The following is a 12,924-nucleotide window of genomic DNA, read 5'->3' on the forward strand; positions in this document are numbered from 1 at the left end:
AAAAAAAACAAAATTACCAGAATTATCTCTTAATGAATAATGTATTCCCGGTAATATTTGTTAGTTATACCTGATCTTCGATCTTATAATATCAATTCTCAAAACATTATGGATTATTTTCAATTTACCTATCGTCTAATTCCACCATAACATCTTACATTTATTTGTCAAAATATCCGAAAATGCTTTATTTCTTATATCATACATTATTCAACCGTTATCTAATTCCACCGTAACATTTTATATTTATTTGTCAAAATATCCGGAAATGTTTTGTGTTTTATTTTAGCATCATTCAACCGTTGTCACTTCACTTGTCACCAAATGAAGTATAATTTGAATAATTTCTTAAATAAATTTCAAAAAAAAAAAGAAATGAGTAGTTTGATGAAAACCTTGTAAAAGTCGAATTCAATTCCTCATTGATATCACTACCAATTTCCATTACTTCATTCGAGCAATGGGAATTATACACGAAAGTATATAATAGTAGTAGTAGTAGTAATAGAATCATATAGATTAGATTAGCTCTTTAGTTTAAAAATTTTACAGAGCTTATCTCTCTCAACAACCTTTCTGTCATACAAGAAGTATCGAAATAATGAACTTATCCAGAGAGGAACGAGGAAAGATATTGTATTTCATTGGGAAACAACTGCTTTAAGTAATTTGAAGATGTTGTAACAGATAAGAAACTCTTGTCAAACTTTGTGACATCTTTCGTGTGACATTTCCCATTTCCTAAGAAAAGCCAAAATTTTTTTTTCATTCAGAAAGTTCAATGGTCAGCAAAAAAAAGGGAAAAAAAAGATGAAATTTCTCCAAAAAGTAAGCATTTTCATTTCCTTTTTGCTAAAAATAATTTAAAAATTTAAATTTTATGGAAACTTAAAACTCTTTCAAGTTTTTTTTTGCCAACTTTTCGAGGAAAATTATGAGGAAGAATGAAGACTTTTTTAGCATTTCTTTTGTATCATTACGACAAATTTAAAATAAAAAACTTTTTAATTTTTTAAAATATTACTCTTTGAGATAAATGAAAAACACAGATGAATGAAGGTGAAAGATCACTTGATCGAAACAATCCCATTCCTTTCATAGTACTACTAATTCGTCAAATTTGATTTAAAAATATGGGAGAAGTAAAGTTCTATGCAATTCTATGCGAATTTGTACAGTGAATCATTTGATCATTGATTCTATGAATCACTTGATCATTGATCCTTTTGATGTTTTAGACTGAAGAAGTTGATTATTTGTTCGTGTAAAACTTTCAAATTTGAAATAAAATTTTTTCAAATGAAATGAGTAAAAATTTTATTTAAACTTATCATTTCATTTTTTTTTCAACTACTCTTTTGATCCATAACTGAAATATTAGCAAAAACAAAAATAAATATAATTTCAAGTTATAACTAAGTTTTCAATTTTTAACATAATTTAACAATTTGGAGTTTCCCGGTAAGTACTACTTTTCTGAGCTGTAATGACGAGTCATTTAGGATTAAAATTTCTAACAAAGACTGGAGTAAGGTTTTGAATTTGGTATTAAAAGACTTAATTAGCTTAGAAATTACGGATGTTTCAACAGGTGATGATAAATTTTTTGGAAAAAAAATTACCATGAAATAACGTAATTGCATAGTGAGGTCACTTTCATTATGCATTAAACATAGTGGTACTGAGACACGTAGTATTGTTGGCGAAGGGGTATGTATCTCGTTGATTTTTCAAATTTCGTCCTTAGCTTAGTATGTGTAGACTGGAACTTATGTGACTTAATATCGAAGTTTGACTTTGAATTCGGAAATCTTTAACAAAATTTTAGACTTTAAGGTTATTTAAAGCTATTTAAGACTATTTAGACTATTTAAAATGTTGAATCGAAATTTTCATCTGTAAAACTGAAATCCCGAGATTTCAGAAAGAATTTGCCCAATGATCACTAGGTATTGTTTGAAATTTCGAAATTTTCGAAAAGAAAACATTCGAATTATAGAATTTTGATGGGGACAAGACGAATTTGGTATGCATCGCTTATCAATTTATCCTTATTTCTTTTTGTGGTTGAATGTGGTACACCATTTTTGAATGTTTATTTGGATGAACAAAGTCAGAAGTCGTTACACGCTGTTCTAATCAATGCTCTTGATAGCAACGTTTGATTTTTTAAATCTTTTTAAACTTAAATTTAAATTTCCAAACTACGAAATCGTGAAATATCACCTTTACTTTGTAAGCGCATCATAATATGCACATGGTATAGAGATCCTTACCTCTGAAGGCAAGGCGATTTAGATGTTTGTATTTGATAGTTGAGACCTTATAAGCGGGGAGGATTTAATGATGAGGACGGGCATCTCGTAATAATAAACTAAGAAGACTGTGAACTGTGCTCGTAAACTAACTAGTTGTCTGAACTTTCAAAATAGCTAAAGCGAGTTCGGATTGCAACCTTGTAACCACTACATTGACGATGATCTTCATATTGGTTTGACTATAATGCTCCATATTGTTATGATATCATCAGCTTGTGATTAGAAAGTCCAAGTTAATAATATTTTGTTTGCAGTGCCAATATATATATATATATATATATTCTTAGATCATTCCAGGAGTTATCCGCTATACATCATGGTGCAGCTGGTTTGAAACTTGCGGGTATTCCGATTGAAGCTGGTAAGAATAAGGTAATTCAGAAATGCTGATTCATCGTCTTTTTTTTCATAATTCGTGTATTTTAAGAAATTTGATAGAAGTGTTTATTCATTTTCGTCTTCTGATATTTAACTTTTTATATGAGTATCTAGTAAGGCTTGTACAATTTATAGGCTCTCTGCGGTACAGTTCGAAAAGTAAATGCTGAGAAATTAGAACAACTATATCACGCAGTTAGCGCTGCGGCTGCTCTAAAAGATTGTACGCTTTCCGTACCGAATGCTAAAGAAACTGTCGAAGCAGTGTTAAAAGAAAATTCCCCAACTTCTCGTGACATATATTTGGCGCTTGCTGTTGCCGAAAAATTGAAATTGAAAGCAGACTATAATGGTTTTGCCAAAGCCTTAACTGTTGCATTGGCAAAAGATGATGGTGCTTCTAGGTTACTTTTGACTTCGATATAGCATGTAATATTAATTTGGTGTTACCACTTCTACAGCTTACCTAACAGATACATGTATCTGTTAGTTAATCATTCGCTGGCTCGACCTAATTTATTCATGATACTATTTTTGTGAATTGAAAAATTAAGTCCTTAAAATGTCAGCTTGGACCTTTGAAATTTATTCAGTGATTCTGTTTTGTTTTTTTTTTAAATATTTAGTTTTTTTTTTCTCTTAGAGAGGTGTTGAACTAATATTATATCTTGCGTTTTAGTTGTTCTAGTTTTATTGTATCAGATCATGTTTTTAGTCTTGCATATGGGTTAAATGCGGCAGCTTTGTTGGATAATACCAATGCCGAAAAGTACTTCATACGTGTCGAGGATTTGGTTGGTCAGGCGGATGAAGTGGATGGCAAGTATCTTCAAGTAAGTTCCAGAACTTTACTTGTCGGTTTTTGGTAACGAAATCGATAAATGTGAGGCTAGATGAGGGAAAGGAATAAAAAATTCCACTGAAAAAGTGAATAAATTCAATGACATCAAACCATTGCAGTTGGAAGGCGGCTTATCAATCACTGCTTTTGGCGTTTATGGAATTTACAATCTAGCTGATAAACTTAACAAGTCACCAAGTGTAAAAAGCGTTAGTTTTTATTTAAACACCAACAAAACGAGAAAGTATTAAATGTCGTTATCGTTTGTGCGCAATTTCCATAAAGATAATTCGGAATCGTAACTCAACTCCAGTCGCTAAAAAATATGGGCTCAAAATTGAAATTCATATGCTTAAGGACGAAGTTTAGGACGAAGCGGTGAAATTAGCAAATTATTTGCTTAGTCGTAGAACTGTACAGTTGGATCGTGGTGCCTATCTCCTACTGCTGACATTGAAGAAGCTTGCGAATAACCATTTCCAAATTCCAGTTGTCTTTTCTTTGGCATCAAGCATGTCCTTACTGGATACGAAAGTGAGTTCATTTCACATTAAATTTTTTTGCGATGATAATTTTTTCCAGGACGAGAGATGCAGGAGCTTCATAAGTATAAGGTTATCATAAACTGATTACCTGTCTGTCAAAGTTGCATTTTCGAAAATTTTTTTCATTACCATATTCATATCTTCAAACTTACAGCATATTTTTGTTATGTTTAGTAATAGAAAATTTTCGAAAAGAAATAGAAGTTGCTTCAATTTTTTGATATACAACAGTGTTATTGGGCTTCTACCATCTCCTTATCTAAGTTGCTTATTTACAATGAAAATTCATTGCAGCCTTTGGTAATTCGTGTTTCGAACGTATTAGGTGAATCGGTTGGCCCATTGTCAGTGATTTTGGATGCAGCGACACATATAGCTTCTAAAGAAGTTGTGGTTGTACGACAACAGTTGAAAGCAGTTGCATCTGATAAAACTAATACGTTGTATGAAGTGCATGTTAAAAATGCCAAACAACGTGGATTTTATAATCTTGCCCTAACCGCAGGAAGTCAGGTAATGTTTCATGTTATACAATAGAGTTATTAAAATGAAAGATTTAAATGGGAAAACTTAGTGTGAACATCGTAAGCATATTCTGGAATTTTAGAAAATGATGTCTTTTTAGGAAACTACATTTTAGTAAAGAAGTGCACATTCCCCTTGATTTTGGTTCTGTGGACGTTTAATTATTGATGCTTTTTTTTTCCAAAGTGCATTAGACTGTTTTATTTATACCACTGCAGGATAAACGTTTGGTTGGAACAAATGGTGCATCACTGGTGACGAGAGTACTTGTAAAAGTGCGTGTCGAAGATGTCACAGTGGCGGTGTTCGATCGGGAACTTTCGAAACCGTCGTCATCTATCTCGTAAGTGCCAAAATGCTGGACCAGGTTGTTTAGTTACTGTGTTTAGATTCATTCCTAGATTTCCTATGTTTCGTTATTGTTGGCGAATTAGCTTTAAATTAAACTTGAGTTCAAATTTATGAATTCAGTTCTTTCTGGGGAATAAGATTGGATGGACACTTTCTCCTTATTTTAAAATTAGTCTGTTAAAAAACGAAAACTGGTATAGCTTGGGAAGGATGGAATTAGAAGTACATTCATTTTTTCAGTGTTAAAGAGAGTTCAAAGATTGGGAAAACTCTGGAAGCCGACGTGCACAGCAAGATGGAGATCAAATTTAAAGTTAAAGAAGCAAAAACTGATGAAGCAATATTGGTTCATCAGGCGTTCGTAATATTTGTTCATAGTAACACTCGTCAAGAAATTATCTTTGTTGCCACACCGGACCACAACCACAATTACATATTTGACGTGGTATGATTAATTGAGTTTCTTTTTTTCTTGGATTAACTGGATCTTTTTTATATCAAGCTTTATGTTACTGTGTCGAACACAGTTATCTATTCTCATTAAGGAGGTTCATGCGATACCCGACAAATATCCTACAAATTACCGCTTGAATTTTTAGGATTTCGAGAAAGCTGCAAAAGATTTTGAAGGTTTATCAGGTCGATATGCGGTACGGCTGGTAGTGGGTGATTCGGCAATATCGCATGCATTGGACTGGAACTTGGTATGAATGTAAAATTTTAGTGAAATGTATATTATATTTGTTAGACGTAAAACTCGGCATTTGCCGGAACGTTGATAATTTAATTGAATTAATAGGAATGCCATCATTTTTAACAGCTACGAATTCTGTCCGTATTTACTTCAATGCTTTTGCAGGTGGATATTAACCTGAAACTTCCTGCAGCAGCTGCTTCAAAAATCAAAAAGTCCGAACGTGTTATTTACGAAAAAGCACCAGAAATCAAGCATATGTTTCGAGAACCAGAAAAGCGGCCTCCACGGATTGTCTCAACTATTTTTGTTTTCCTCTCTGCATTTCCATTGCTCATTGTCCTTATTTTGGTATGTTGCAGTCATTGAATATTTGGAACTTTTTGTTGGTGGTGTTAAATTAATATCTCAAATGCAATTTTAATTTTTGAAAAATTTCAGTGGTTACGCATTGGAATCAATTTTGGAAATTTGCCAGCGTCTCCCTTCGTTTTGCTTTTCCATGGTGGTTTAATAGGTAAGTTTAAATATTTTCTTCTATAATTGAAACCATTAGGTAATAATGATCTAGATTCGATCGAAACTTGGTACTACGAGTTCGACAAATCCTTTAGAGTTGTTTCTACTCTCGTGTGCCATAAATACTAACGATATTTGCTCGCCCAAAAAGTCTAGCTTATATTGTTTTGGCTTTTTAGCCTAAAGTAGATTGTTCTTTGTTTGTTCCCATTAATAAGGGACATTCAGATACCCTCCCGATTAACTTAGATTATATTTATTTTTTTTGTAGGATGGTACCCACCTTACTTTGATTTTCAGTCCATTGTAGTATGTGTTTCAATGAGCTTTATTGTCTTTATTTTGACGATTATTGGAAATCATTTTTGTAACTTACAGTACTTTCCGATTACTTTAATGTTATAATACCTTGCTATATAATTATTTTGAAGGAATATTCGGGTTATACTTTGTTTTCTGGCTACAGTTAACTATGTTTGAAACGTTGAAATATTTATCAGTGGTTGGCACTATGACATTTATTTCTGGAAACCGTTTATTGAGAATACTTGCATCAAGACGGAAGTAAGGAATTCGAGATTTATTTTGATAATTTTTCTGTGATTACAAAGGTCCACTATTTATTATATTGACGAATAATGAAGATTCTAAGCATCATATCGGATTTGTGATATCGTATCAGTAGGAAATGCAGGAAAATTAATTTTGGAATGGTAAATCAGACATTTTACTCAATGAAGTTAGTACATAGATTTTTTCTAGTAATTTAAAATGCTAGATAAAAAATTTAATTAAAGATCCGGAATTCATTTAAATACAATGTTGCAGAGAAAAAACCAAATAATGTGGAAGAACAAATGCTGTAGCGGAGAAATGGGATTTTCATTCAGATAATCCTTAGTTACTTCATATTTTGTGATTACAAATTTCCTTTAGCTTCTCGGAGTTTTACTATTGTATCCATGGAATAAAATTGTCAGATTTGCTGGATTTTGAATTTAGACTATTAAGAAATTGTTAATTTATTTATATTGTTGATCTTTTTGTTGCGGCAGGTTTGTTGATGCAGAACTTTTTGATCGTGTTACTGTTCTCTGCATTAGGATTTCATAAACGATATATGTATTTCTGTGTTTCATATGGCAGTAATCTGAGAAACGGGGCAGCGGTCAATGAACTTTGAAAGTCAACATTTTGAAACAGCTCAAATTGACCTTCATATATGCTAGTAAAATCAAAATGTAGATAATGAAAATTCGAATGAATTAGGTTGCATCAGTGCTTTTTGTATTAAAATAACAACGATTGTGAACTGATTGGATAGAGCAGGGCGCACTCAGTCCGATGTTACGCTGATGACAAACTCTGGGAGAGGGAAAGTGAATACTGTATCAATGGTTTTATTTAAATGAAATCCACACTTCATGGAAGTAATTTACTATGAATTGTGCGATAAATTGTCAAACTAATTAATGTAAGTCGTAAATTAGTCATATTACAAGAAGATATTGCTAATTTATTTGTAGCTATGAATAGTTTCATATTAAATCAACAGAGTGACATCATTGCGCCGGAGTTCCATAATCAATAACCTATATATTCCAGGATGTATACAGGTTTTAGCAAATTCCACCGGGGGATGATAAACTGCACTGAATGCGATTGTAAACCATATGCTTGGACGTGTTTGTTCCGGCAAATTGATGCTATACCTTATCCGGTATATAACTGCATTATTAGCAAAAGGTACATTTTACTGATTGTTCAGCTACGTTTGCTGCCATTATATCATTGGGATTTTTTTGTCTATTATCCTCTACATCGATAATATTTATACCACGGGCGTGTTTGATTACATAAAGATCGGCTACAACTGATGCAAGACGAAAAGCTACGTACGTGAAGTGTAATCGTTGACGTAATAATACTGGTTCATAAATTACGCACGCGCCCTAAAAAAAAAAAGTTTAATAGAACAAAGTGTCGGATCTATCAAAGATTAATGCAGTCACTTAGGATAATTCAAAGGAAACCAGTGCTTTGAAATAGACCTATTTTTTGATACAAATATTCAAATTATGATAATGAAAAGGAAATCATAATCAAAAAAGAAAGAGATACCTTAGCTTCAGGACATGTATAACTCCAAACCAAACAAGTGGTATCCACGATAGTTCCCCAAATAAGTGGTGACGGTAGACTGGCAAATAAACTTACCACAAAACCTTGGAAACCGAGGGCAATACTTCGGTGTACCTGTGGTACTGACCTAAATGTTTCACCTTATTCATCTAAGGTTATGTTTATATGTGATTAGAAAGAACAATGTATAATTTGTTTGGTTGTTGAGGATGATAATCATGATAATGACTTATTTCTATCAGTTTCCCTATTTCCTTTTTCAGAAACCATCAATCCTTCTACTCCAACGAAAATTTGGATTCCTCTGTTCAGAAGCTAAAAACATCGGAATAGATTAGTAAGCCTTATTCAGTTCTCATACATGTAAATTAGACTTCCTTCATGCTTCAACTTTAGAAAGTGATCATAATGATAACCTTAAAAGTAAAAGCATTCCAGGTACCAGACAATTGCCAATAGCAAATGATCCGATAATAATGAGAATGAAGAAAAGCATTGCTTTGAGATTACAATCATCTTGACAATTCCGCCTTGATAACACCTCTTCAGGTTTGCATTCACATGATGAAAATTCCAATTCATGCTTTATACTATCGATTATCCTAACCTGAAATGAAACATTTGAAAAGTTAACTCTCGTCTTTTTTCTCCTTCCAATAACTGATAACAACAAATGAATGAACAAATGCAAACAAACATCACGACATCCGGCGTGACACGGTGAGAAGTAAGCATATCCGGATTTGTCACAAATCGGATATAGAGATGCTGATTGACAACCACAATTTGCATTACATGGTTGTGTGTAATTATAATTAGTTGACCTGAAAATGTGTTTAAAAGAGAAGTTTATAAATTTCAAAATATTATGTTTCTTCCAGCTAAATGCATGGAAGAATCAAAACTTTTCAATATATATAATATTTATTGAATTACAATTAATTCCATGAATTTAGTTATTGCTTTCTGGAATTCCTTATTTCTACCGGTACATTATAAGAGACTCTAAATTACTTTATCTTGCCTATCTTTCATTTTAGCGGATAAGGGATTCTGTTACATCAAGAAATATTATCAGACGAAGAGCTCTATTTTATCAAAAATTAAGGATGAGGAATAGTTCGTTTTGTTTTTTTCTTTTTTTATTAATGTCATTTTCTTCTCAAAGATTATAGGATAACTAAGAAGTATTGCAAATTAATGATAATACATACCGGCCATTAGCACCAATTATACTTACTGTTGAATAGCAACCAAAAAAGGCTTTACTAAAGAAGAGAACAATGTTGACAATAGAAAAGACCAAAATTAATATTGCTGCACCACGACCGCTAAATTTATGACGTCGTATAATTATACCACCACTTATTGCACCAATTGCAAGTCCAAATATACCAAAGGATGCTAAAGATTTATTCATCTTTTAGTAATTGAGATGAAATAATGGGACAAGAAAGTATAGCTACAATATGAAACAATGGGACAAGAAAATATAGCTACAATAAATTAATTTTCTCAGCAAATAAGGATACAATTATTTACCCAATAAATTGCAAAAAAAAAAAATAACGAAGAATGTTTGAAAAAAAAATTTATTCAAGTCAATATTTTATTAAAAATTTATTCCTTAATTTAACTTTATTTCACTATTTTCCTAATTTGTTTCTTACTCCAAGCGACTATGACATTTGATAAGTCTGAAATTTTCTATCCTATTTTTTTTTCTTTTCTTTTTAATATTAAAATAGTATTATATTGTAATTCTCATTCTTTCTATTATCTTATTCAATCCTTTCTTATTTTCAGATTATCATCTTGGAAAACATTAATATCATTCAGTTGAAAATTTATTGATCTTTTTTTTTTTTTTTTTATGAATAATTCAAGAACTAACCCATAAGTATATGTACATTATATTGGGGTATACCAAATTGCATCTCGAGATATTTTGGCAAGAAAACCATATAACCACGAAATGCTAAGAGATCAAATGTTCGAGCTATTAAAAGACCAATAAATATTTTCGATTGTAATATTTCTCCATATGCTTTATAGAGTGCTGAAATATTAATGATGAAAATTCATAATAAAAACAAATAATGCTATTTTGTGGTATTTTTACTATAATTCCATTAGTACTTTACTAATTAGAATAATTAAATAATGTTGCGATGATTATTTTAACTATTAAAATCATTTACAATTTCCCTTCAATTAAACCATTCTTTAAATTTCGTCGATGTTTTATTTCAGATATTTTTGTTTACTAATTTCTTATCTCATTCGACTCTAACTATGTTGTTACTTTTAATCTTATATCATCTTACTACTATCATTAATCAAAATGATCAATAGTTTCATTATATTCCTGCCACCATAATCAATCAATGCCATTATTTACTTTGTTGACAGTGATTTTTAAGCACCACTATTTATTGATTTCGTCAACTTGTAAATCGTTAGATAATCAATGTCAAAATTCAATATTTCCATTATTTCATTTGACTACCAAAAAGGTATCATCCAAAGAATAAATTTCGTTGTTTAATTTTTCACATATTTTAGTTAATCCACACGTAGAAAAGGTCATTGTCACCATTTCATATGTATCTTAATTTTGTCTTGAAGTAACTGTGAAACACTTGATTAACAGTGATTGTCACCTTTCAATCTCACATTCACTATTTCAAGTTGATTATCTTCACTAGATTTTTCGATAATGTTATTACATTAAAATACTATACTAATACTTTGCAAACGAATCCACGCGTATGGTAAAAAAACAAAACGTTCCCTTCTTATACTCAATTTACGGAACAAACAAATTTGCTTTTCCCATTTTACAAAGTTTTATTGCAAATTAATAATATTAATATGATCTTTCATCTTTTTCTAATCTAAAAAATGTCATCCGAGTCACATCTTATGTAGTAAAATAGTTTAACAAACAATTATTTTTGAGGTGTCACCAGCTTTTGACAAATCATCCAAAGTTAAAATCAAGTAATTCCATTGATGCATTGATGGAATGAATATTTAATCATAACAATTTTGAGAATCAGGAAGTAACAATAATTTCTAGTCGCATAACATTTGCTGATATTTTAATGAAGCTAATGATACTTGGAGTAAACGATGTGACAATTTACAAACCTTGAAATTTGCCATAAATTGACGATGATGTTTCCATGGCATCATTATTATGATACTTGTCAAATATTGACATTTTAATTTCATTTCTATCCATGGAATTGTCATCTTTAGTGGTATCAGATAAAAGTTTTGGTATTATTTCAGATTTGTTCCTGGAATTATTTTTCTTTCTTTTTCAAACACAATCCTTCAAGTTATCAATGGTGCTTTCTTTGTTATCCATTTTATTTTCTCTCTCTCTCTCTCTCTCCCCCTCCCTAACAAAAAAAATAAAAAATGTAAATTTTTATACCTGACCGGAAAAAAGTACAATGCTGTTGATGGTATAATTAGTAATAGACCAATGAGCAAATATCCTAACCACCATGCGCCTATCCAAGTTGGATCTTTTGCCGATAAACCCGGTGGTGCTAAAAGTAATTGTATACTTTAAATCTTAAATCTTACCACAGTAATTTACTAAATCTTGTTAATTCTTGAAAGCAGACAAACTTTTTTGATAATTATCATACATTAATGCTTATTAATCTTACCTACAAATAATTAAAATTCTTTCAATCAAAAAAAAAAGAAACAATGCTTCCATGATTTTTACTTTTAATCAATATAATTCATTATCTTACACGTAAAAGATGCTAATCTCTTTTCACTGCAAACTCTTTAAAACCTTAAAAATAATTATAGTAAATTTAAAACATTTATTAGATACGTTTTAGGGTATAGTAAAAACTGCTACAGAAACTTCCGATCAAAAATCCAAATACCGGTCCTAGAATTCGAATAAAGTTCATACCAGCTAAAATATTTCCATTAATTTTTTTTTGAACAATTTTGATGACATTCAATGAATTAATTAAAGTATATCATTATGCAATATTAAGAGGTTTAATTTAGAATGCTATTAGCCAAAAAAAAAAAAAAGTGAAAGGCAAACATAACAATATTGTCAATTTAAATGTCATTTTTTGCTATCTTTCAAACATTGCAATGATAAATAATTTTGAATTTTCAAATGTATAATATCATTTAAAATTATTTATTTCTATTCCATAATTTATTGATTAAATTCTGTAAAGGTCAAATAATTGACCAAAAAATGCTGGAAGATTCTTTTTAGAAAAACTGTCATCGATCAATGGTACACCAAGTGACCATGGCATACAACGACCAATACCAAAGCCAATTAAACCAAAAAATAACATCATAATAGGTCTTTTATGCACAAATTTTCTTTCACATTTAGTTGTCTAAAATGGAAATTATTAAATGTAATAAATTCGTGGCAATGAAACAATTTTGTCATAAACATTTGACAATCGATTCTTAACTAAAATGTTTTTCAAATAGTTTAAATTAGCAATAATTAATAAAGTTATAAATTGAACTCAAACATTTATGTTAATCAATATTAGAAAGAGAGAGAGGGAGAGAGAGAGAGAGAGAGAGAGGAAGGTAAGT

The 12,924-nt window shown here is 30.7% G+C and overlaps 3 protein-coding genes across 3 annotated transcripts in view; 1 reads left to right on the forward strand and 2 right to left on the reverse strand.

Moving 5' to 3' along the window:
* LOAG_08369 (hypothetical protein) overlaps positions 1 to 207 on the reverse strand; it is a gene marked incomplete at both ends in the record, with an annotated part of 3,592 nt that extends 3,385 nt beyond the window's left edge. The window contains one exon of the mRNA XM_020447682.1: positions 159 to 207. Within this exon, the coding sequence (XP_020302117.1) occupies positions 159 to 207 (49 nt within the window). The remainder of the gene's footprint in view (positions 1 to 158) is intronic.
* Positions 208 to 1,690: 1,483 nt separating this feature from the next.
* Positions 1,691 to 7,286, forward strand: LOAG_08289 (hypothetical protein). The gene is made up of 15 exons (XM_020447662.1): positions 1,691 to 1,710; positions 2,000 to 2,159; positions 2,616 to 2,690; positions 2,832 to 3,100; positions 3,412 to 3,529; positions 3,657 to 3,746; positions 3,907 to 4,071; positions 4,377 to 4,595; positions 4,826 to 4,950; positions 5,199 to 5,403; positions 5,558 to 5,662; positions 5,818 to 6,003; positions 6,094 to 6,169; positions 6,603 to 6,735; positions 7,000 to 7,286. Exons 2-15 carry the CDS (start codon positions 2,007 to 2,009, stop codon positions 7,013 to 7,015), a joined length of 1,935 nt encoding a protein of 644 aa, XP_020302132.1. The 5' UTR covers positions 1,691 to 1,710; positions 2,000 to 2,006; the 3' UTR covers positions 7,016 to 7,286.
* A 621-nt stretch (positions 7,287 to 7,907) lies between these two features.
* On the reverse strand, positions 7,908 to 12,668 carry LOAG_08290 (hypothetical protein; the record flags this gene model as incomplete). Its single annotated transcript, XM_003143822.1, has 10 exons — positions 7,908 to 8,123; positions 8,293 to 8,440; positions 8,730 to 8,920; positions 9,011 to 9,137; positions 9,528 to 9,717; positions 10,208 to 10,372; positions 11,467 to 11,618; positions 11,759 to 11,876; positions 12,176 to 12,262; positions 12,557 to 12,668. The coding sequence occupies 10 exons, from the start codon at positions 12,666 to 12,668 to the stop codon at positions 7,908 to 7,910; spliced, it is 1,506 nt and encodes a 501-aa protein (XP_003143870.1).
* Between the last annotated feature and the right edge of the window lie 256 nt (positions 12,669 to 12,924).

The sequence above is a fragment of the Loa loa genome, assembly GCF_000183805.2.
Source record: "Loa loa unplaced genomic scaffold supercont3.198, whole genome shotgun sequence".
Lineage (NCBI taxonomy): Eukaryota > Metazoa > Nematoda > Chromadorea > Rhabditida > Onchocercidae > Loa > Loa loa.